The sequence below is a fragment of the Haliotis cracherodii genome, unplaced genomic scaffold (assembly GCF_022045235.1).
Source record: "Haliotis cracherodii isolate W230 unplaced genomic scaffold, xgHalCrac1.p SCAF_4, whole genome shotgun sequence".
NCBI classification, from domain to species: Eukaryota; Metazoa; Mollusca; class Gastropoda; order Lepetellida; family Haliotidae; genus Haliotis; species Haliotis cracherodii.
The window spans coordinates 15,803,690-15,830,329 of record NW_027266297.1 but is presented as its reverse complement, the minus strand read 5'-3'; the positions used below and the strand labels follow the sequence as shown (position 1 = coordinate 15,830,329).

The window sequence follows — 26,640 nt, the reverse complement described above, 5'->3', positions numbered from 1 at the left end:
AAACCTGGAAAAGTTTGTTTGTTGTTTAACGGAGCACATCAGCAATATTCCAGCTATATGACGGCGGTCTGTAAATAATCGAGTCTGGACCAGACAATCCAGTGATTGACATCATGAGCATCATGGGATACGATGACTTGTATCAACCAAGTCAGCGAGTCTGACCACCCGATTCTGTTAGTCGCCTCTTACGACAAGCATAGTCACCTTTTACGGCAAGCATGGGTTGGTGAAGACCTATTCTACCCCGGATCTTCACGGGTCACCCGGATAAGTGCGCTATATACATGTATAATATGATAATTGTCAATGGGGATCATCACCTGCCTTCGACAACCATGTACTTCGATTCGTCACGTTATTAACTTAAGGTAAAACATGTCAAACAAACTATGTATAGAAATTCGGAATGAATTCACTGACACTGACAGACGTTTTAATAAATACTACTAGAGCAGTATCGGGAATACTCTAATTGTTTTCAATACGGGTTAATGAGACACGTGAAGATCCGGGGTAGAATAGGTCTTCAGCAACCGATGCTTGCCATAAAAGGCGACAATGCTTGTCGTAAGAGGCGACTAATAGGATCGGGTGGTGAAGCTCGCTCACTTGGTTGATGCATGCCATCGTATCCCAATTGCGTGGGTCGATGCTCAATCACTGGATTGTCTGTTCCAGACATTAAACAACAAACAAAACAGGTTAATAACTAATCGAATTAGGATCTTTCACGTATCGTTGAGTTGACGATATTTTGAAGTCGGAAAATATAGTCCAAGCAGGGCTGAATATTGGACAATCATCCACGGAACCATGGGTCATTTCACTGCTGTATAACCCAGATTGATAACACACATAAACACCAGGTCTGGTCACGTGACGTAGACATAACCGGATTACGATTTGCTTAGAAAGCATTATTTAAATCTCCTGAGCTTTAAAATGGCTCGAGATATGGCTTCACTGAAGGTAAGTTGGATATAATTCAGACATTTACGCTCCTACCATATGGTGTGACGTATCTATACAAACCGTGAACACTTATAGCATTTATATGTAGTTAATGTTGCATATGCTGATAAGGACAATGCGTGAAGTCCATTGTTAGTGTCCCGGCCCTGATGGTGGTGGCGTCTCATGCACTCCGTTATTCTTGTCATGCAGACGTCTGCCCAATAACTGCTATTCCTTGTACGTTGGATAGCTTCGACATTGACTTACAAACACTGATTTGAATCTGAATCTTGTACGGTAATATTCTGCTCTGTGGTCAGGCTTGATAACTTGGTTGATGCATGTTATCGTATCCCCATTGCGTGGATCGATGTTCATGATGTCAATCACTGGGTTGTCTGGTCAAGACTCGATTATTTACAGACCGCAATCATTTTGCTGGAATATTGTTGAGTATGGCGTTAAACAACATACAAACAAACCATTGTGCCGAAAACTCTGGAATAGAATCAGTGGGCGTTTCAGATTCGAACGCGCGTTCACATGTTCCGGCATGCCGAAGGGACGCAACTCTGCACAGCGAATTACCTGTCATAGACAGCTTTGAAACCGTGCTCCCTATCTCTTTCAGTAGGTCACACAGGAAGAGACCTCTGGTCTGTCGTAATAATTAGACTCATCTATTGACATCATATTCTGAAGCTCATTTCATTTCGGTAAGAAATATGGTATTTGTTGTGATTTACTGACACGATTTCATTCAAATTATACATTCATTCTTTTCACAGACTTTGGTCCTTGCACTGTCTATGGTTCAGCTAACCGGTGCGATCGGTATGTGTGAATGAGCTGTGGAAGTTTTCATTTTACCAACTCGTAGAATAATAGAACATAATTTAGCGAACTTAACGCTGTATATAATCGTGGTATATCAAACCAATCCTAAGCAGATCCAGCTTTCTGGAAAAGGATGGGGTTGTGGCGCACTAAATGACCAAGGGGCCTGTACATAATGCGGTAAACAGTTTGCGTTTGTCAATCAACAAATTGCTATATTTTGCGTTACAGCGAGGGGCGTTCAATAAGTTTTGCATATAATGGAGATTATATTGAAAATATTGAAAATATAAGTGCAAAAGATATTCTGCGACTTGGTCTTATATTGGAGTAGAAAAACTTATTGAACGCCCCTCGTATCTTTGTACGCCTATGTTTAGGTATGGGAGTTACGATCAGTTTAGCGCTAAGTTCCCTTTGTGCAACGGCACCCTGCACCCCACCCGATCTGGATCTGCGTATATGCAAAGAAAAAACATCCCAAACGCTCACATCGGTAATAATACAAATTATGCTTATTAAAATGTATACCAACTATTTTGTATGTGGTCCAGCTGTGAGTCAATACACCATCCCATAACGTTGACACCACCTCCCCGCGTTAAACTGTGATTCAGAGGCGTCCTTACCCTTGGGTTCCACAGAGTTCTCCTCACTCGACCATCTACGGAGTCGCACGCCGGCGGATGTCCAGGCCCGGGCGGCCACGGAACTCATCATGAGGGTCGTGGGGGATAGACGCTCGGACTTTGACATCAATGTCGACCCCAGCAGCGGCCCAGCAGACAGGGACACCTTTACTGTGAGTAGCGTTTACATGTCACTGTCGTCATCGTCTTATACAGCAACGCCATGTAGTGGGTGTCATCCTCGGGAGTCAGTCAGTTTGGTTGGACGACGCTTTCAACACATTTTCCCCAGGCAAGGGCGTTAACTGGACAACTGGGCTTTTATAGTCAGTTACCATCCTTGCCTCGGGAAGATGCGTTCAACAGTAATTCAGTTGTCAGTTTGGTTTAATGAAGACCAAAATGATCTTCAATCGTTGTCGACCAACGTTCTTGCGTTGCCCAATGTTCTTACCTCAGAAAAACAGATTTTGAGCTAAAACACTAAGACTAATAAATAACAGCAGCAGATCCTGTCATTGGTTCTGATTAAGATCTTTGGTCTGTGGTCACCAAGCCTGTGCTCGTGGGTTACACCAGAGTGGTAAAAACCTCCATCACTTCGGGTTTTGTTCTCACATCAAGCTGACACGCTGTAATACAACTGTAATACAAATCGGCATTATACCCATCCATTAAACTCATTCACCCACATGCACTTTATGCATTCGTCGTTAGGACCTCAAATGCTCAAGGTGACGCCAATGGTTCGATCGGCAAATCTCGATCCTTTCCGTAATCGCGGAATGGCCGATCGTGTTTTCAGCAGAAATGCACGATCGTGTTCAGAGTGTCTATTTTCAGCAGAAATGGCCTATCGTGTTCAGGGTGCTTATTTTCAGCAGAAATGGCCAGTCGTGTTCAGAGTAACCAATAGTCTGAACCCCTGGTTTCAGCTAGTGCAGTCGGGATCTAAGCTGTCCATCACAGGGACCAGTGGTGTGGCGGTCGCCATGGGCTTCTACTACTACCTCAAGTACTACTGTGGGGGGCAGTTCACCTGGGCGGGACAACAGGTCGCCCTGCCAACAGTATTACCTAAAGTTTCCATGGTGACAGTTACCTCCAATGACAGGTAAAAAGAAGCCTGGTGGACTTTCCACTTGAAATGTCTCAGAGCTGGACGCATATCTACTGTACATTACAGTTACTTCAGATAAGGATATTCAAGCGGTATGGAAAATGAAATACAAATATATATATAAAAAAGACCAATATTCTTTCCAAGCAATACGCACACATGCACACAAAGTAAGCTTAGGGGCGGTGGTTAAAGCGTTAGCTCGTCACGCCGAAGACCCGGGTTCGATTCCCGACATGGGTACAATGTGTGAAGCCCATTTCTGGTGATATTGCTGGAATATTGCTAAAAGCGGCGTAAAACCAAACTCACTCACTCACAGTAAGCTTAAACGCGACCCCATGTTACTCAGTTAAACCCCATTTCACCTCACCTCACATCATCAATGTACAGGTTTCGGTACTACCAAAACGTCTGCACCGTCAGCTACTCCTTCGCCTGGTCAGATTGGGACCAGTGGGAACGTCACATAGACTGGATGGCCTTGCAGGGCATCAACCTGCCCTTGGCCTTTACAGGACAGGAGGCCATCTTCCAGAGGGTAAGTAGACTAGATGGCCTTGCAGGGCATCAACCTGCCCTTGGCCTTCACGGGACAGGAGGCCATCTTCCAGAGGGTAAGTAGACTGGATGGCCTTGCAGGGCATCAACCTGCCCTTGGCCTTTACAGGACAGGAGGCCATCTTCCAGAGGGTAAGTAGACTGGATGGCCTTGCAGGGTATCAACCTGCCCTTGGCCTTTACAGGACAGGAGGCCATCTTCCAGTGGGTAAGTAGACTGGATGGCCTTGCAGGACATCAACCTGCCCTTGGCCTTTACAGGACAGGACTCCTTCTCCCAGGGTTAGGTAAAACGGATGGCCTTGGATTGTATCAACCTGTCATTGGCCTTCACAAAACAAGAGGTTGTTTCGTAAGCCATTAACTTGGATTGTTTAAACTACTTTGTTGTAGAGACTTTGAAGTACAATGCGTCTCTATCTACGATTAATATATTTTAATACCTTCTGATATTTAGGTCTATCTGTCAATGGGCTTCACGATACAAGATATGGAGGCTCATTTCGGCGGACCAGCATTCTTAGCTTGGTAGGAATTTATCTTTCATCAAGGTTAATGATTTACTTCATATCCCTTTGGTAGAAGATATAATGACACATGCTGACTATCCTCGGTATCGAGAATGGTGTAGACGAGAACGATGACTGTGAATACGACGACCACATGTTTAGCTTACCCGGCAGAACGTAAAGTGAGCTTATATTGCTGCCTGTCTGTTGGTTGTGCCTCGTTCACATCTTCCGCTCAAAAACCACGGAACCAATTATGAAAGCCCAATTTGTTGAAGAGGTTCGAATCCGATTCATTGTGGCCGCGGCAGCCGTATTGTAAAATTTATGTATAGTCATTACTAAGCCATTTGGGGAATGAAAGTTGGTACATGTGTAGAAGTAGAGCTCAATATATATGTTCTGGGTGTTTTTTTGCCATATCTTACACTTTGACTTTGACCTTCGCCCAGACTGGAAATTTGAACTTCTGATATTAATTTTCTGAGCCAGTTCCGTTCAAAATGTAAATTAAATTAAATTTGGTATATATGTAGTTAGTAGTGGGGGTAAGTACATACGTTCCGGTTTGTTTGTAATATCTGATATGATCCTGATTAGACCCGTGTTTTTTGACAATTCACTTAATTTTCTTTTTTCAAAATGCACTTCCATGCACAATAACTATCACCATCACCATCTCAGTAACCACTGGACCAATGAAGCTGAAACATCACATCTTTGTTTCCAATGATTACACCCTAATTTGTTGAGAAGATCTGATTCATCCTAAGAAGTGGTCACGTTGGTTCAAGCAATTGTATGCTAGATTCACTCACAAGGTATATTATCCTTATCAAATCAACCACAAATCGGTTTATCACATTTCATTTTCTGAAAATAGGGCAAGAATGGGAAACATACGTGGCTGGGGCGGTCCTCTGCCCGAATACTGGATGGACAGACAGTTGGCTCTCCAGCACAAAATACTGGACCGGATGAGGTCACTTGGCATTATTCCAGTACTTCCGGGGTTTGCCGGACATGTGCCAGCCGCCATTACAAGGTAAACCTCGGCTTTTGGCAAAACATTTATACGTTCTTAAATGAGAATTCTTTTAATGAAAGCACTTACGTACTACTTCTGTTTCTATACTAACGGAACAAAATAACTGTTCGATAACATGTAATTTATTCTGAAATTGAATAAGGCGTCTTCAAATGCATAACGAAGACATCTCCTCGACTATAACGTCGTGCTTCTCAATTTGATTGGATGTGTGTGTGTGTGTGTGTGTGTGTGTGTGTGTGTGTGTGTGTGTGTGTGTGTGTGTGTGTGTGTGTGTGTGTGTGTGTGTGTTTGTGTTCGTTTGTTGGGATCATGGTACTTACACACGTGTTCTTTAATGTGAACAACACACAGTGATTGTTTAGCTGCCAGGTGCTCATTAAAACACTTGTGTTTTAACCCTAAATAACGCTTACGCGGCTTGCTGAAAATTAACGTCAAAGTGTCGTGGTTATTGTGTAAAACGAAGTTCATCGAACACATCTCTTTGGAGACGTTATCTACAGCAGGGCAACACTCGTTCCTTTTTCAGGGTGTTCCCCAAGGCCAATGTAACTCGACTCGGGAGCTGGGCTAACTTCAATGCTAATTATTCAGAGTAAGTTTCTTCAAATGTCTGCATGAATGCAGGTTCTCTCCCCCAGATATTTGCAGTTTTGTTTATAAAGTCACCAATTTTAGAAATATAACATAATAATAATCGCCTTTCCACAATGTTGTATAACATTGACGTCAAGGCGTGACACCAAAATAATTTCCTTTCCAAAATCACAATTTTTCTGAAATCGAGGAGTCGGGTCGGGCAATAGGGCCGATAAGGAACACGATACTTAAAAAAACAATTCTCAGAATGAGAAAGATTTCTGACGTATATGCTTGGTCTCCCATCCGCTATGTGATTGCTATATGGTTAGGTACCACCCCTATTTTGCTGAAAAAGGCAGGGGAGGTTCGTTTCTTCGTTAACGCCGCACTCAGCAATATTCCAGCTATATGACGGCGGTCTGTAAATAATCGAGTGATTGACATCGTGAGCATCGATCTACGCAACTGGGATACGATGACATGCATCAACCAAGTCAGTGACAACCCGATCCCGTTAGTCGCCTTTTACAAGCATAATCGCCTTTTACGGCGTTAAACAACAAACTGTAAAACTAACTTTTCACGGTGAAACCCTCAGGATGTTGGAGTGGCCCAAGCGGCAGCCAACTCTGACTATTCTCATAGAATGAGCTTCGTGAACCCCGTTTTAAGACAAAATTTGGTCTTAGGTCTAAATCTTAAGACAAATAAGACAAAATAAGATCCCGGAGCCTGGGTGACAAGATCCAAGGTTTCAGTAAAGCTTTCAAGACGTTTAATGGTAGACATGGGGAGGACATTTCCATGACATGATGTCTGCTGCAATCTCTTCGGTTTAGCAAATTTTCGCCTGGTATCATCACTATGAGATATAGAATCATAAACACATGCTTGTAAAATACTCGGAATTGTACAATGGACTATGAGCTTTTTAATGATTATGGAAATGTTTTTTGGCGCTTTTCTTTCAGAACCTATCTGCTGGATTTCAATGACCCCCTTTTTACTACAATTGGTTCGAAGTTCATCAAGGCTGTATGTTTCACTCATATTTTATTGGTTTCAATCTTGTTTAGAAAAGGCTATTATGTCGGGCCGTCTGTTCGGATATTTTGAAAACATGCACATTCAGCCATATTATTGGAGGTTATCATAATTTTGTGTTAATTTCCTTCTTGAATCTCATTCTAAGATTGCTAAATATATATGGAAAGATTAATACATGACTCTTTTTATGGATAGCAACTTCTTTTAGTCACGACGTTTCAGAGCTACTTCCTGCGCCTTCGTCAGGTGAAGGCTGAGTATAAACATATAAAGAAAACAATATAAAGACAAGGCCAATGACATAGGATTGATGATTAATGCACAAAGATAACAGCTTGTGTTGTGCAACAAAGATACATCACTTACTCAACATTCGCCTGGCCAAGGAGCAAGAAGTAGCTCTGAAACGTCGTGACAAAGAAGTTGCTATCCATAAAAAAGTGTCTTGTATTCATGTTCTACCAACTTCTAAATGCCAATCGAAGACTTTATATGGAAAGACTTTTAATAATATATCATAAGCCAGATCTAAGCAATAAATAATAGCGACTACCTGTATTTGCAACTCATTCACAGAGATGATCCAAGTTCATCACTGTCACAGGCTACTTTGCATATCTCATGACCGGACTATTTTGTTGTTTGCGAAATGTGAACAGTCCGTGCACATGGTAGTCATTTCTATTTCTACTTGGTATTTCTATCTATAATAATGACTATGTAGCACAAATGTCGTAACAGATTAAAAGCATATCACTGACCACATACCGCACACCATCGTATGTGTCCTAGGTAAAAGGGGGCATGGGTGACCCAGTTTTGAAGGCGCCGCAATTCGCCGCGCAGAGCATGTCCCTTGAGCTCGCCAGAAACCTGTGATCGTAAGCTAAGCCAATAAAGCGCAGCCTGGTTCCCTGGGTATGCTGCGCTGGCCCTACCCTGACAGTGACAACGAAAGTTAAGCGCAGCATACTCAGGGAACCAGGCTGCGCTTTATTGGCTTAGCTTACCCTGACAGTGACACCAACAGTTAAGCGCAGCATACCCAGATACATGGTACCAGTCTATTTCCCCCGCGGTTTGTCCACAGATGGAGGACGAGTTCGGCATTGATCACATCTACAACGCGGATAGTTTCAATGAGATGACTCCCGCGTCCAGGTAAGTGTGCATTAGAGTGCTCAGTTGCAGACCGCCTTCGTGGGGCAGTGTGAACGTCTGTGGTTCGATCCCCGGCCGCGTTATACAAAAAGACGTTAACTGATTTACAGTAACTTTTACAGTCAAGGCGCTAGTTATTACTGTTTACATACTGAAAAGTTTGAATGATAAGTAAAGCCTCGGAGTTTTATCGACTCGTGTTGATATAAATTTATTTGATATCAAAACACACGAGGTTGAGATAGTCCATTTTAACCTAACTTACTGAGCTGTATATTCAGTGTGTATCAAATTATGATCTGAGACAAAGGAACCATACAGTTAAATCACCCACCCTACAGCCCACACTTAGCCCCCAGTGACTATTTCCTGTTCCGGCAAATGAAATCTGCCCTACGTGGAAGACGCTTCCAGGATGACGAGGACATAAAGGCTGCCACAGAGGCGTGGTTAGAGGGCCAATCCGCGTATTTCTATAAAAGTGGTATTAAAAGCTTGAAGACAAATGGAATAAGTGTATTGAGGTGAATGAAGATTATATTGAAAAATAAAAGTGCAAAAGATATTCTGCGACTTGGTCTTATATTGAAGTTGCAAAACTTATTGAACGCCCCTCGTATAACCTCATGTCAAAGATTTCCATATGCAATTGCCATCCGTTAACATGAACATATTTCCTTTGCTGTTGAGATCGAACCCTACACAATCAGATTTTGAGAGAAACAGTACGGAACAAATAGTAGACATAATCTGTATCTGGGGCAGTGGGGTAGCCTAGTGGTTAAAGCGCTCGCTCGTCACGCCGAAGACCCGGGTTCGATTCCCCACATGGGTGCAATGTGTGAAGCCAATTTCTGGTGTATTGCTGGCATGTTGCTAAAAGAGGCGTAAAACCGTACTCACTCGTAAATATGTATCTGAAAACAGTAAGTATGCCAGCATGCCGAATAGACATTGACAACGCTTATGGCTGTCTCGCGGGCTTGTTTGACATCGAGGTTTTGATTATAGGCGCCTGCTGTGTTAATACCATGTACATGTATATACCATTCAATAGAAGTTAAAGACAACCCGATTCTTCCATACTACTGTCACACAGCTACTTTTATGTGTATACGTTTTTGTGTCACCTCAATGTCCCGGCTGTGGTAGACCATCAGGTTTCGTTTTGATGGTTTTACTGTTAACTTTATATTTCTTTATGCTTACAACTTATATAAATCTATATGTACATTTTGTTAACTTTTACACTTAAAACTAGCTGTATAACATTACTATAGTTAGTCTGTCATGCCATGAAACGGGCGGTCCTTAACCTTTGAGTAGCATATATAGGAATATAATGTATATATTTGTTTTCAGCGACCCTGCGTACTTGGCATCAGCAGCACGAGGAGTGTATAATGCAATGATGGCTGGAGACTCCCAGGCCATTTGGTGAGGGCAATAGTATCTATATACCCAGTACTTTCACACTGGCATAATACATAAAAATGGAAAAAGCGTTTTTTTCAGTCTGGTTCCCTGGCCCTGCTGCGCGGGCGCTACACTGTCAGTGCAGCGCCAGCGCAGCATATCCAGGAACAAGGCTGCATTTTTATATGGTTTCGTTTGTATGTTTCAATTAAAAAGTTTCCTCTCATCTCAGAATTCTGCACATCATGCCTGGTGACGCGCTTTAGTGACGGCAACGATGTAAATTGGTCGTCACACGGTCGAATCGAACGCTTGACGTATCAAGTAACGTCACGTCATATTGTTCGACTTACGCACAAGGCATTTGCACAAAGCGACCGTGATTCTATGCAACACCCAAATTTTCAGATGCCAATGTGTCGTATGTAGCCTTAAGATGGTTTTGTGCAAATACGACCTATTCATGTCCAGCGTGATATCAAGGGAGGAAAGTGAGGCGTGTGTTATGTGTTGCTGTATATTTACATCACACGTAATATATTGATGTTCGATGAAACATGATACATAAAGCACTGAAGATCTGCCAGTACTGAAGGTGTTTGTACACCATCAACACTTTGATTGGGTCTCTACGACCGTCTTAATACACTTCACAAAACTTTGCATATCCGTTTTTCGATTCATACCTCATTGAACCGAAAAAACTCCACAGTCAACCCTTATAAGTAAATTTGACAAGGAAAACATGTACAATAGTTTAACCAAACAGTTGTACATATCAAAGCATACACGAATGACGAGATTGGTAAACATTCCAGGTGTAGGAATACATACTGTGGCGTGACATGAATCAGGTCATTGTTAATTAAATGCACCCAACTTGACACGCCCACAAAGTCAGTAGCCAATCAATGGAGAGTAGGATCAAAACAAGGTTTATAGGACCTGTCAATCAAGGCAAGAGGTGAGAAGAACTGCAACAGTCAGACTGTAGCGAACCCGAACAAATATGGCGGCTGTTTCAAATCATGATCAGTTACCGCCAGAGTTAAACAATAGTTCCCTGAGAACGGGAAGACACAGTTGGAAAAATGCGGGTTAGAAATGAAACCTGAAATTTGTGGAACCCCACAAAGTGGACAAAAAACAGGAGAGCGAACCTGCACGTTTGCTGTTTCATTCCTTCTCGGCCTTCGGCTTCAAGGGGTTATTGGATAATGAATATGCATGAATTTTGCTAAATGTCCTGTGCATGGCGATACTCTCCCGAACAGAATGTAATATTGGGATTCCCCGACATTCTGTACGTAGTAATAAAAGTAGTCCGCTTCGGTGGGCGTGACTTAATTTTTTACATTCATTGGAAAATGAATGGAATAACACGTGGCCAATACAGCTAATCAGAATGCAGGAATTACAATGAACACAACGAAAATTTAATGAGTGCCTTATAGATGGAACTGGTCTTGCACTTATCCACAGGCTGATGCAGGGCTGGCTGTTTGTGAATGGAAATTTCTGGAAGGACCCTCAAATCAAGGCCCTTCTTACTGCAGTACCACGGGTAATTCACATTTAATAATATTACATGTCTTACCTTACGGTGGAGTCGGGGCATTGTTACGCCATCGTTACTTAATAAATGTATGTTTCGTCAACACAATACAAGATGATATACATAATTATTTATGATTACATAGGACTGTCGGAGCAGAGTGATCTCATGTATTCCAATAATTATTACGTTTGTAATATGAGGCGATACGAATTTGAATTGTGTGGTCACAATGGCCGTCCTGTGTGGTTTGGGTTTTCGGTCTCCCCCACTCACTTAAAAAGAAAAGCAACAACCAACCATCAACCCTTCCAATCAATCAACCAATCAATCAACCAATCAATCAACCAATCAATCAACAGGGCAAGATGATCATACTGGACCTGTACTCCGAGCAGTCTCCGATCTTCTCCCGAACGGAGTCCTACTACGGGCAACCATTCATCTGGTGCATGCTGCATAACTTTGGCGGACTTAACGAAATGTACGGCGAACTGGACAAGGTCAATGAGGTAAGCCTAAGGTGCCTGTTTTAATATAACACGATTAGACCTGCATGGTAGGTACCAAAAGTGAACGGCACAAATAAATCTTTGAAAAATGGACCAGTGAAGATCCGGGGTAGAATAGGTCTCCAGCAACCCATGCTTGTCGTAAGAGGCGCTCCCGTGAAGATCCGGGATAGAATAGGTCTTCAGCAAGCAATGGTTGTTGCAGAGCTCCAGATAAGCTGCGTATTTGCGTAAAATACCCATCTGAAATGCAGACCATGCTTGCCGTACAAAGCGACTATGCTTGTCGAAGAGGCGACTAACGGGATCGGGTCGTCAGGCTTGCTGACTTGGTTGATGCATGTCATCGTATCCCAATTGCTTGGATCGATGCTCATGATGTCAATCCCTGGATAATCTGGTCCAGACTCGATTATTTACAGACCGCCGTCATATAGCTGGAATATTGCTGCGTGTAATAGCTTTATTTTGTAACTGTATTATTCATGAAAATTCACTGTTTTACAAGCACGCAGTTAATAGTTCCACACTTTACACAGTTAATGTAATCAACTCCCCTCACCACGAGCAATCAGTAAAAATCAAGGGTCATCTGCTCACCTGCGAGACCGCCAGCATCTCAGCCTGCTCTGTTGTGTTGCAGGGTCCGTTCAAGGGACGTAACTTCCCGAACAGCTCCATGGTGGGTACGGGTCTCACCCCGGAGGGCATCAACCAGAACGAGATCATGTACGAGTTCATGAATGAACAGGCGTGGAGACCCGGACCTGTTAACACAACGGAGTGGTGAGGTGTTCGTAGCGTCATGAGTGTCATGCATAGGCCGACCCCCTTCCACCCCCCACCCCCCCTTTTTTTTTGAGAACCAAATATACTATGTAGTAGACAATCCAGCATCACTGAGAGAGGATATTGATATTTCGGACTCCCCCCTTTTAAAAATGCTGGAACCGCCCTTGTCATGCGTTGTTCGCCATGTCTGAAGCCAAATCCATAGCCGCCTGGTTCCCTTGTAGCGCAAGCGCACTCAACCAATGGAACCAGGCTAACTCCATGGACATTTGCACAATTCCTTTCTCACGTAACTACAGTGAATCCAGCGATAATTTGGGTTGGAATTGGTTTTCAGCAACATTTTCATGTCGTAAGAGGCGACGAACGGGATCGGGTGTTCAGGCTCGCTGACTTGGTTGATGCATGTCATCGTAATTCAATTACTTAGATCGATGCCCATGTCAACCACAGGATTGTCTGGTCCACACTCGATTACCTACAGACGTCATATAGCTGGAATATTGCGGAGTGCAGCGTTGAACAACAAACAAACGAACTTGTGAGGTCGACAACGTAATGCTATTTTCGTTTCTGACATGTTTTTCAGGATAGATCAGTATCAAGCACAGCGATACGGGGGCGGCAACCCCAGCACTTCCGCCGCCTGGGATTATCTCAGGGTAGGTGTCGTGTGAGAATACCCCCAGAGGAATCCAGTACAAAATATGTTCCCTGGCATTATTTACCTGACGTAACTGGTGAGGTAGCTGGTGGATAGATTGGCTAGGCACGCACAGTGTTATTACCCTTCCTGACGCTCGGCATTAATGGGCTAAAACAAGGACTGCATGGTCGGCTTGGAGTCAGTATACTGTCTGAGTGCAGATTCATGTTAAACTGGGGGGCACGGGTGGCCCAGTCGTCTCAGGCGCTGAGCAGAGTTGCGTCCCTTGGGCATGCCAGAAACCTATGATTGTGGGTTCGAATCCCGGTTCGCCCCGATTATGTTTTTAGATTTGTCAGCACCATACCCGTGCCGGTGGGTTTCACCGAAGTGGAATATAACTGGAATACTGTTAAAAGCGGCGTTAAGCACAACTCACTCGCGCGCGCGCGCGCACGCACACACACACACACACTTGGACGTCACGTTGAACCCCATTTCTCCTCACCTAACCTACGTACCCAGAAATCACTCAATCTCATCAACATCAGACCTTAGTTCCTCGCTACCGCTAAGCGAGAACTGAGATCTGACTTTGATGAGTTTGGAAATCACTACATCTATACATGTAAAAGTAGCTTCTCGCTACTAAGCCACCTTCAGCAAACTATGGACATGCGAATAAGTAACCATGGTTTTAAGCTGGTTTCAGCAATATTCAAGCATAATAACGAGGGTGACACTAAATATATGAACAAATTATTACTCTGAAGCATGGAATTATACAATTATTCCTTATCAAGAGTTTTCTGTTCATCTCCAGCAAAGCGTCTACAAATCGGGGTCAACGGGGGTCACCATCATCCATCGCCCGTCGATAGGCAGCCACGAGTCGGTGAGAGCACACTTTAGAAGTGCAACCTTGAACCCATTTAATCTGAAATGTTTGTTCTTGTAAGGGTGGACTTTTTAGGAGGTGATGGGGAGGGGTTGCAGAATGTGTTTCTTTAAAAGGATGAGTCACATTATTATGTTCTCACAATCGATTTATCAGGTATATATACAGGTTATCTATTGAACAATAACTGGGTTTTCTAAACCAGGGGTCAAAAAAGATGTTCTGGTACGTACCCACATTATTCGATGATGGTGTATTTGATACGGGTATCATAGCTGTGTTTGGACCTTCATTTTGCAGTGTTTCAGCCAAATAACGTCTTGATAACGTTTAGACATTCTTTTGCTCGCAGTTTAGTCAATTGACCCATCGTCATTGCTGATCACGTGATTATGTGACGGCAACATGTACGATAAATGACTCTAAAGAAAGACCTAAACAGTCACAGCGTCCACACCAAAACTGAACGTGTCTCCAACACTGTCCACTCTGTGTCACGAACACCAGTTGTGTCAGAGAGATGAGTAACACGTTTCAGTATGTAACGGAGCATGGTGTCTTTAATATCGATCCTCAAGCCTCTAATCTAACCTGTGATATGACCAGCCTTATTCAGTAGGTCAAAGGGGTCACACTATCAAACAGTCGTTTTCCTGATTCAAACCGTTTTGTTCCATCAGGTTATAACCGTGATATTGCACGATGTGGTGTATACATTCTACTCCATTTTTCACAGAGATATTTATATCCTTTCATGATACACAAAAAAAGGATTCTCATGTCAAGTGTATATCTAAATATATCTGATTATCCCTATCAAAAGTTGAGTCGTATGATGTCTTCATTGTTGACGCCGTGCAGGTGGGCTACGACCCCGAGATGCTGTACCAGGCGTGGGACAAAATGGTGGCCGCCCAATTTACAACGACGGCTCTCCGTGGACAACCACTGTTTGTGTGAGTGTGCACCACATTTACACTGGGCTCCGTCTATTCGTGTCAGTAAGATGTGTTCGGTTTTTGTTTAACGCCGCACTCAACAATGTTTCAGCTATATGACGGCGGTCTGTAAATAATCGAGTCTGGGCCAGACAATCCGGTGACTGACATCATGAACATCGATCCACACAATTGGGATACGATGACATACATCAACTAAGTCAGCGAGCCTGACCATCCGATCCCGTTATCGCCTCTAACGACAAGCACAGTCGCCTTTTACAGCAAGCATGGCTTGCTGCCGCAATAAGAGCCAGGATGACTTCGCGAAGCACATGGCATTCGTCACCAATCGCCCCTTTCCGTAACCGAATCGAAATGGTCACGAATGGCCTGGATGAGATCCGTGGAACCATGACTCTAATATGGTTTTTTTGCATTTATCGAGTTATTGTAAAACCCGATGTCAACACTTCGCACACCTACTCAGTGTACATCCATAAACACAACAATATTGACGCCAATTCCTAATTGTTTATATTTAAATTTTCATTACCATATATGGTAACATGGTAACGTCGCCACGTAAGTTATCTGTTTGATCTTTGAACAATTCATGCGTACGGAATAATGTCCCCTGTTCCGGAGACGATGGTCCGAATGGCGAGATTTCCGGAGTAACACGTTTCACTGCAACGTGTTCCTGTCCTAGCTGCGGTATACCTGCGCTGCTCCCTATAAACGATTTTGATATTAAGTCTTTGAAAAGCATTTAGAAGTGATACACATTAGGATGAGAGTTTATGGATGTCAACTTCTTTATTATGAGGAGCACAAAGTTTCGGAGTATAATCTTACTCCTTCATCGAGTAAATGAATGCTATGAGGCAGAGAACATATATATATATATATATATATATGTGTGTGTGTGTGTGTGTGTGTGTGTGTGTGTGTGTGTGTGTGTGTGTGTGTGTGTGTGTGTATGTATGTACCTGCTTGTAAGAACAACAAAAGTAATAAGATAACAAACAAAAGTGGAAACTTATAAAGGGAGCCAACAGATAATTGGCGCTGACAGGTGATTAGCAATGAACGCATGGAACCCAACACTTAACAGCAAATTAGTGCTTATAATTGAAAGCGATGGACAACTGGAGACTTAAATTATCACTGATAGGTAAATGGGATTTTGATGTTGACTTATCACTGCATAACGCTACGGACAGTTATCTGGTGATTTCCTCATATAGGAGAGTGCCAACAATGGTTTTCTTCAGATCAGAAGTCTGAAAGCAATGGGTGGATTAGTGTGGATGTGTTCTAAGGGTCAAAATTAGGATAAGTGCTTTGTAAAATAAATATAAAAAAGATTTACTTGCTATTAAATATTTGGGTGATTATCTGGTTCTAGATCTGCAAACAAATAACTGATAGACTGAGAGAATAAGCAGTGAGTTTAGTAGTCAGCCACAGTGATGTGTGACTATCTCGTCCGTATCTGTGCCTTTTTCTAGCTACGATAAATAATCTTATTTTCTGATTAAATGGTGATAAAGTTGTTATTTCGGACTTAAGTTGCGGCTATCTTGACAAAATTACATATTAGTTTGACGAGGACATTGATGATAACGGTGTCTATGAGTGAGGTTCAATAGGAGAAGAATAGGTGACCAGCTTGTATGCCACCGTTTGTAGACGTGATAAGTGTGATTTGATAAGGGTGGATGATAAGCTGCTGTAGATACAGATACAGGTATCAAGGCCTTAGATGTGTTTGCTTAACCAGCACAATAAGATATACTGGTCCTGGATTATGTACAGTGCGCGTTATAAATTTTACCCTTGACAGGTATAAATACTGGACCATTGTCGGCGAATTTATAATATTCCCTTATTTCACAATTTCCAATATTTAATATGTGAAAATAACTTGATAACATATTTGTAAACCTTTGTCCATTTCCCCCATGTTAAGAAACCAATTCATCGAACTTGCCCAGCTATAACGACAAGCAAGGGCTACTTGGGAACCCCAATTTAAACATTAAAATTGACATACTATGTTGTTTGTATGTATTTAGAATATATTTCTATACATGATGAATGTGACATCCCTTCATGAAGGAAGTGTAATGAACACATACAATGTGTATACTAGTGTTTAACGCTGTCTATGAAAGGGCGGATTCAGCAATGACAGCTGAAAAATGAAGGAGTGTAGTTGCTGACCAAATGTATTTTTTTTATAGAATGATACAATCTGTATTTATATCAGAGAGGTTCAATACTTTTACAACAGGGCCTACATTTTACTGTAAGACGCGAGTAGAATAAGAGTTATCGTTCTTGTTTGAAGCCGCTCCCGTGTTAAGATGTCAAAGTGTATCCCAAGCGTCTTGTCCCCGGATGGCACGAGTTGGTCACGAATGAGTCAATAATATGCCGAAAACAGACGAAACCCTATTAAACACGTTCCTTGGTCATAGTATTACAAGGGTGCGATTTGAAGTTAAATTACTGAAAAAGTATCGAAAACATATAATATATAAAGGAATTTGTTACGTACACCGTTATTTTATAAGAATGTTGAATCTGCGTACCAAATACGATTTCCTTTGCGTCCCGTGTAACACACTGCTGAGTCCCGAATACCTTCCAAATAGACCCCCGCATCCGCGTACCAAAAGGCGGTTGTCGGCCTCGTATATTCCCGATGCAAATCTGCTAGTTCTAATCCTTGATACTGGTTCTGACTATACAACCGAAGTGAATACGTTCATCACTAAAATGACCTCAGGTTTACTTTCATAGGAACACCATGGGAATTCTGGGTTATTATGGGCACCCACCAACCTATACCGGTCGTAAAAGGCGACTTAAAGGATCGGGACGTCAGGCTGGGGACTTGGTTGATAGGGTGCCAGCGTACCCCGACGCCGGGGTACGTTGCTCATGGTCACTGGATTGTCTGGTCCAGGCTGGATGATTTACAGGCCGCCGTCATACAGCTGAAAAATTTCTCTACCATATATAGCAACCATGTATGAAGACAAGGACGTTTTTCAGGTACGACCTGATTGATGTGTCGAGGAACAGCCTGCAGGTGCTCGCTATCAAATACTACGCTGATGTCATCGCAGCCTATAACAAGAGTGACACAGCCAGTCTTAGGTAGGACAAGGCTGTATGGAGTATCTATATAGATATGTTCAAGCATGTTTCTTCATCGATAGTTGATAGCAAGATTTGTTGCGAAGCATAATTTCCTTTCGTTGCTTCCGTTCGTTGCTAGACTATTGTACCAATCACAGAGATAGGGCGCGTCTCCCACATCAAGCTGGTAGCCGTTATACAACTGAACTACTCTACAACGTGGCGTTAGACTAAGTCACTCATTTGAACAACACTAATGCCTGTTTTACTTTGGGACCGGCCATTTGGTATTCTGGATTCCGTGATCTGAAAAAGAATATTTAGGCTCATTGTTTTAATGACAAAGATAATCTGGTTTTACAGATAAATATCTAATTTCCATACAGGATCCCAGCTGGTCCTAACTCGGTCAAGGTGACTGGTGCGTGAGACAGCGTCCACTCACTCATAGATTTAAGTATTCCCCCCAGGGATAAGATGCCAAGTCTTGAAGCTTGTCAAGAGCCCACTTGACTAAGGAGTGCTTCAGGCACATGTATATGTTGTTGAGCAATAATTGTGATATATAGAATTATATTTCAAATAAGTTTCGGTTGTTATAGACACAGAATAAATATATAACATGTATGTGTGAATATTCCCAGAACTGCTGGCGCCAAGATGATCGACCTTCTGAGTGACCTTGACACACTACTTGCTACTGACGTTCACTTCCTGTTGGGCGCGTGGACCGGTGACGCGGCCAGACACTTCTCTTCAGCCTGGGAGAAGGCGTTGTATGACTTCAACTCGCGGAACCAGGTGACTCTGTGGGGACCAACAGGGCAGGTGCGTGTATTAGTACCCCGAATGACTCTGAAATGAAAACGCCATGTCGTAGAGGTGAGGTGAGGTGAAATGGGGTTTATCGGCGTTCAAGATTATTGAACAGTCCAGGCTTGTATCTGTTTTATAGTCTGTGTTTGTATAAAGTATTCTGTCTACTAAGAAATTTATTTTTTGAACTGAGATACCACGCCACAGTTGGACATGGATAGCACGCTTAGAGTGAGTGAGTGAATTGGGTTTAACGCCACTTTTAGCAATATTCCAGTTACATCACGGCGTGTCAGCTTAATGTGGGAGGAAAGCCCGAAGTGATGCAGGTCTCAGACCTTTACCACTTCGGTGAAATCCACGAGCATGGGTATGGTGCTGACAAACCTAGAAACATAATCGGGGCGAACCGGGACAATCATAGGTTTCTGACGTGCCCAAGGGACGCAGCTCTGCACAGCGAATCGCTGCGCCTTAGACGACAGGGCCACCCGTGCCCCCAACTACGCTTAGACACAGTATACTGACTCCGATTGTTTTATTCCCTTAATGCGGAGCGCCAGAGTGACAATAAGTACTATTTTTAACGTCTTAAAGTCCTGAAGCAGCCTAGAGATAGAACCACCGACCTTCCTTTTTTGAAGCAGACGCTCCACTAGGCAATTCTCTCCCCAATCCTTCGTGGAAGGGTGGCCCAATAGTTTAAGGAAACGCAACCCGATGGATACTTCCGTTCCCAACACGTGCCAGGATCCGCTTGTTACTTGTTTCGACGGCAGTTACTGCTATGCAATCTCTTGGTGTCAAAGGGGCGGTGGCTACCCTAGTGGTTAAAGCGTTGGTTCGTCAGAAGACCGGGGTTCGATCCCCACAGGGGTACAATGTGTGAAGCCCATTTTCCTGTGTCTCCGGCCGTTATATGGATGGAATATTGCTACAAGCGGCGTAAAACCATACTCACTCACTCTTGGTGTCTAAAGAAGGGTGTATATTGAGGGATGAAATGTTAAATTTTACAAGAAAATATAATCTTCATGACAAATAATTAATGATGCATGCATCCTAATCGATTATATTTTGATCTTTTTCAGATAATGGATTATGCCTGTAAAATGTGGTCTGGGCTGATAAATAGGTGAGAAATAATGCACGATGTTATCCGTTCAGTTGTTTTACTTGAAATGGATATCAGGTATATTAACAGTTTTTGCGAAATGTGAAGACTTTGATAATGCTTGGTAATGTGGTTTCAGATACTACAAACCAAGGTGGCAACTGTTTATAAACACTTTAATCAACTGTACTCAAACGGTAAGTGTGACAGTACTTTGTCATCCTCGCTTATCCAGGGTATTGTATATCCATTCCGTTATGATATGTACCCTGGATCCGTTCACCACCATAGATAACATCATCAACACCATCTCTTGTGTTATTAACATCACGCATTTAATTTTCTTGCTCATGATCTTGAGGTCAACAACCAATCAAAATGCCTCTACTGGGCAATGTTTCGAGACGGCAGGGTGGCCAATCGTCTAAGACGTTGCAATTCGCGGTGCAGAGTTGCGCCCCTTTGGAATTACAGAAGCCTATGGTCGTATTTTCGAATCCTGATTCGCCCGACTATCATTCCGAGCGTTGTCAGCCCCAGACACCTGCTATTGGGTTACACCAAAGTGATAAACGTCTGAGACCTGCATCATCTGGCTTTCCTCCCACATTAAGCAGACTACCTGTGATGTAACTGGAAAACTATTCAAAGCATGTTAAACCCAACTCACTCACGCACTCCGATCTACACAAATGTGAGTGGAGTACTGGAAGCATGAGGGGGCACGGGTGGCCCAGTCGTCTAAGGCGCCGCGATTCGCTGTGCAGAGTTGCGTCCCTTGGGCACGCCAGAAACCTATGATCGTGGGTTCAAATCCCGGTTTGCCCCGATTATGTTCCTAGGTTTGTCAGCACTATACCCGTGCTCGTGCGTTTCACCGAAGTGGTAAACGTCTAAGACCTGCATCACTTCAGGCTTTCCTCCCACATTAAGCTGACACGTCGTGATATAACTGGAATAATGTTAAAAGCGGCGTTAAACCCAACTCACTCACTATAATAATGAATATGTAGCACCAATGTCGTAACAGAGTGAAAGCATATCACTGACCACATACCGGACACCATCGTATGTGTCCTAGGTAAAAGGGGGCATGGGTGACCCAGTCTTTCCTCCCACATTAAGCTGACACGCCGTGATATAACTGGAATAATGTTCAAAGCGACGTTTAACCCAACTCACTCACTCACTCACTGGAAGTATGCTGTTTGCTCCATTCATGAAAGAACGATGTAATTTGATTGAACGTCGATATTTAGCGTGGTGCCATTCGAATAGAACATAAAACGAAGCTTGAGCGCCGAGTTGGACCTGGGAATATATCCTAATAGAATGGAGACCTGATACCTGGATAATGGAGAACAATGTCTTATAGTCATTATATCTTATCCTACATACTCCTAAACTGTGTGGTATTCAGGCATGAGTTAGACCCACGTACACAGTATGTGTGGTATTCAGGCATGAGTTAGACCCCAGTACACAGTATGTGTGGTATTCAGGCATGAGTTAGACCCCAGTACACAGTATGTGTGGTATTCAGGCATGAGTTAGACCCCAGTACACACACAATATGTGTGGTATTCAGGCATGAGTTAGACCCCAGTACACAGTATGTGTGGTAAGATGCGATAACGATGTGGACCGGACGTCCAATGACTGCTGAACTCCGCTGTGATAGGGCGGCCGCGAGAAGTCGCAAAAGCCATGGCTAAATGGTTGGCAGTATCGTCGCGTCACATCGATCTATGTCCACCTGTGGTTTGTTTTTGTTTTGGTTCCATCCGTCCCTCTGTTTAGATTAAAGTGTAACTGTTCAACCAATCGTGTCGATACATCATTACGTATCGTTATAGAAAATGTCATATCGTATCGCTTGAACTTCCCTTATCATTGACATTACTGGTATTTCCTATATTTCTATGATACATAATTGCGTTTTGAATCAGGAAATAGTGAATAAAATATCTTTCAGAAAACAGCGTTCAACAGTGGTGTGTATGGCCAGGAAGTGTTGAACACGGTGGAAATACCATTCTCCTACGACCAGACTGACTTCCCTAATGAACCCGAAGGTAGGATTATCGTCCATCAGAGAAACCGTGACTAGAGCGCCGCGATTGAATGCGCTCTCTGCACCTCATGCTGGAGGAGGTCGAGTGATTGAGTATGGTTTTATGCCGCTTTAGCAATATTCCGGCAATACCATGTCGGTTGACACCACAAGTGGGCTTCACACGGTGTACCAATGTGGGGAATCGCACCCGGTCGTCGGCATGATGAGCGAAAGCTTTAACTACTAGGCTACCCTACCACCCCTATGCGTTTAGATGAGACATGGTTGGTCATCCATAATATAATGAATTATTGGGGAACACTGTTGAATTGGGATTATGAGTTATCACCGTACATGATATGGAACGCGTTATGTGTGATGACCGAAACTATAAGAGGCTCATAGGGAATCCAGAACCTAATGAAGATCGGATGCTGACAGTGTGACCCCAAGGATCGTATGTCATAGTGCAGCGATGGCATTGGTCGTTTCTCGTGCCTTCAACCTCTGGCTTGCCTGGTCCAAACTCGATTAAGTACAGGCCCCAGTAATATAGCAGGAAGATTGCTAACTGCTTTGTAAAACAACATTCATTCCCTTACTAACCGTGAGAGACTGCAGATATAAGGATGCAGGCCCACATGCGTGTCACTTCGGCTGTGGGGGCGGTCGGGTAGCCTAGTGGTTAAAGCGTTCGCTCGTCACGCAGAAGACCCGAGTTCGATTCCGCACATGGGTACAATGTGTGAAGCCCATTTCTGGTGTCCCCCGCCGTGATATTGCTGGAATATTGCTAAAAGCGGCGTAAAACCATACTCACTCACTCACCCACTTCGGCTGTGCGAACACTTAATTATATATTTGATTGGAGACTACAGTATTGAAGTATTGATTGCAAACATCCTGGATTGTTGTAACACACCAACTGGATCAAGCCTGTGAACCAATACGTCACTGCTTCACAATATCCACACAAATACATAGTATCAAAGATTTTAGCCTTTTTTCCTGGTACGTATTGAATTGTGTAAAATAGAACGATACGATCTAACCAATCAGCCCAATGTATGGGTGACTCAAACTGCAGATATGCTAGCACATTATTCGGGAAGCGGTTTTCGTTTGTTAGCCAAAAAAAATGTCAACTATCTGTTATTTGTGTTGCAAACCTGTCGCCAAATGATTTGGTTATATGTATATATATATACATCAACATGATTAGTGGGAAAGGTGCGCACCTGTCTACTATACAGCCTTTGCAAATCGGTCCGAGGTTGAATTCGCATGTGATAGTGTCTCAAATATTTACAATATAAAAATATTTTGATCACTAAAGCTATATACCATTTTCGTCTTTCTATAGGTAATGCTATTGCAGCGGCGATCGAGTTTCATTCCAAATACCGACCAGAAACCAAGTCCAAGTTCTTCTCGCAGTTCCCCAACGTCCAGTCGTCGGATGCCGTGGAAGGATTCTCCTACGAATATGCCAAACGCTTCGGTCGAGCTCTCTATTAGAGGAGTGGAAGACGATATGATATCAGTATGTGTCATATTTCGATGCCACCGTGAGAATAAACATTCTTTATTAAACAAATAGCAAGTTTGTGTATTTTATCCCAGATACCGACAGGATCCGCGGCCGAATCCACATTGGACCCGATTGTGATTCCAGGTTTGTCAGCACCACGACCATGGTGTGTCCATCCAAAGTAATAAACATCTACATGTGTTAAAACGGAATTTCATCCCGCAATAAGGATACTGAAATGTTTGAAATACTGTTCAACGCGTCAAAATGATAAGCTCAGTCTTTCGTCGCGAAGAGCTGGACTGATATGGCGTTGGGCATTTCCTTCGTGCTAAACGACCCGTGAAGATCCGGGTTTGAATAGGTCTTCAGCAAGCAATGGTTGTTGCAGAGCTCCAGATAAGCTGCGTATTTGCGTAAAATACCCATCTGAAATTCAGAAATACGCAGTATATTAAAATCCAAGCGTATCAAATACGCAAAGAACATTACAGATAAGCTACAAAAATATAACTTGTGCGTATCATCAAAATATTGTGAAGTAACCCTGCGTATATGATTAGCAAATCAGCAACTTATTTTGAAATTATAAACGGGCATTCCGCCAACCTTGCCAAACACCGCGACAACAGTTACATCACGATCATTTGCCATCACACTTTCTTGTGGAAGTATCGTGGTATTTTTTAGTCCTATAAAGCTCTCGAACCCACACCACACCAGTTTGCAGGGACTAGATGAATAGTGTTTTTAAATATTTAACTTAAATAGCCACATGTGTAAAAACTAGTGGGTAACAGAAATTTGAATACCCAGATAGAATTACTGATACCCAATGATTTTAAAATGCATGGGTAAAATACACACAACACCAAAAGCTTATCTAGAGCTCTGATTGTTGTAAGAGGCAACTTTGCTTGTGGTATGAGAGGCGACTAACGGGATTGGGTGATCAGACCGGGTTGATGCATGTCAGTTGCATGGATCGATGCTCATGGTGTCAGTCACTGGATTGTCAGGTTCAGGCTCGATTATTTACAGACCGCCTTTATATAACTGGAAAATTGTCAAGTGTGGCGTAAAACAACAAACAAACAAAATCATACTACACTCAAAGTGCCGACTGTTATTGAAAATACCTGCCTCTTGTTGATGAAGAGTTGATCGGTGAGAAAATAAACATGGCGCCTCGCCAGAAAAAAATGTGATCGAAAAACACCAGGATTGTACAGTACCGTGCAGTATGTGTCTTGTGTAGAGTATTCTTGGACTTTGAGTATCCATTCTCTTCTTGTGACTCCTAATAAGGAAAAACAGAAGACTTCACAACTTGTAATACAGCAGCTACAACGTTTTGCCTCCTGGAGACAATTATAGCCAATCAGTCTTCTTTTGAAATTGCGATGTTGTAACGGACTACGCCATGTCGATATACTGCTGGTGAGTATCACGAACCACGTGTCTAAAGACAGTTCTGTTCAGTGAGCGTGTTGGATTTTACGCAGCTTTTAGGATTAATATCTATCCCAGCTCGTCGGGGCGGATGACTCTAAGAATTTATTTTCACATTTCAACCATGTGAGTATTCAGACCGGGGCCATTGCCGTGAGGAAGCAACCCTTTAAAGACTAGGCTACCCAACCATCGTTATGTAAGACGGGTTATCATACAGATGTGGACATTGAAATAAACTCAAACTTACTACAAGATACCGTATTAATGGCCCTTAACCTGTTTCCTTAGTGTTTTTTTTATGAAAATGCCTGATAAATGGATGTATTTCATCCAGTTTGACTCTTCCCCTTTGATAGGTGATAAACTTACTGTGTTTTGAAATTAGAGGTAGTAGAATGGAATTATACTAGCTCTAAATTTAATTTGAAACCGAACAGAGACCTGTATAGTGTGATTATATACCTCTGATTGACTTTAATTAACCAATGAGAATCAAGTATTTTCTTAAGTCATGGTAGAATTGCAAATCGACTGAATCACAAGATGATCATATATGTTTGCGGCAACAGCTGGTATTACCCGAAGTCGATCCGGTTTGAACTTTGACCGAACTGTAAATCACATGACTACGTTCACGTGATCTTGCACCGGCGATCGACCTCCAAAACATTGTCACTCTCAGTGGAATTGTGCCTTATTTTAGTCCAACGGGCGATGTCATAGAGCTAGAAACATGACAGCTTTGAAGGTCAGTTAAATAATGATGATACAAAGGAGTTTGCAGTTTTGTTTTGCTCGATGCATGTCAACAGGGTACTTTGAAGGATGTTGAAATGCAAACCATTTGCTCAAATACCAGTAGCCATATTTACCAGTCGAAGCGAAGAGCGACCTCTCTGATCAGCTGATTTCAGGATTTTGTCCTTCTGATTATAGAACTCGTGATAGGATCGATACATATAAAGATCATAACAGACAGTTCTGATTGCCTTATGCACATTAAACACGATATATACGTACGTACGTAGCACCACTAATACGCTTTGTTTGGATTGTTAAACTTCAAGATTATAAACAGGATTTGCATTAGATCTAATATATATATTATCAGGAGTAGATAAGCCAGGAACTTCACTCCCATGTCAGTTGTAATCTGATATTAAATAGGTGAAGTGGCAGTTATCGTGAACGATAATAGAAAAGCACAGACAATAATTGAATTGTTTTTTATCATATTTCAATTCAATAGCTTAGTAATAAGGAGTTATCGTGAACGATAATAGTAAAGTACTGATAAGTAAGGA

The 26,640-nt window shown here is 42.6% G+C and overlaps 2 protein-coding genes across 2 annotated transcripts in view; both read left to right on the top strand.

The window, feature by feature from the left end:
• The first annotated feature begins 899 nt into the window (after window positions 1-899).
• On the top strand, window positions 900-23,947 carry LOC139478895 (alpha-N-acetylglucosaminidase-like). Its single transcript, XM_071261571.1, has 23 exons — window positions 900-972; window positions 1,746-1,791; window positions 2,439-2,596; window positions 3,359-3,537; window positions 3,937-4,084; window positions 4,562-4,632; window positions 5,497-5,658; window positions 6,194-6,259; window positions 7,218-7,281; window positions 8,384-8,454; window positions 9,817-9,891; window positions 11,353-11,434; window positions 11,788-11,937; window positions 12,581-12,723; window positions 13,319-13,391; window positions 14,199-14,270; window positions 15,135-15,229; window positions 18,278-18,382; window positions 19,009-19,192; window positions 20,272-20,315; window positions 20,434-20,491; window positions 22,270-22,369; window positions 23,714-23,947. The coding sequence occupies exons 1-23, from the start codon at window positions 946-948 to the stop codon at window positions 23,866-23,868; spliced, it is 2,328 nt and encodes a 775-aa protein (XP_071117672.1). The 5' UTR covers window positions 900-945; the 3' UTR covers window positions 23,869-23,947.
• Window positions 23,948-25,982: 2,035 nt separating this feature from the next.
• LOC139478379 (alpha-N-acetylglucosaminidase-like) overlaps window positions 25,983-26,640 on the top strand; it is a 33,980-nt gene continuing 33,322 nt past the window's right edge. Inside the window, exon 1 of the mRNA XM_071260816.1 lies at window positions 25,983-26,084. Coding sequence (XP_071116917.1) covers window positions 26,070-26,084 — 15 coding nt within the window. The 5' untranslated portion in view covers window positions 25,983-26,069. The remainder of the gene's footprint in view (window positions 26,085-26,640) is intronic.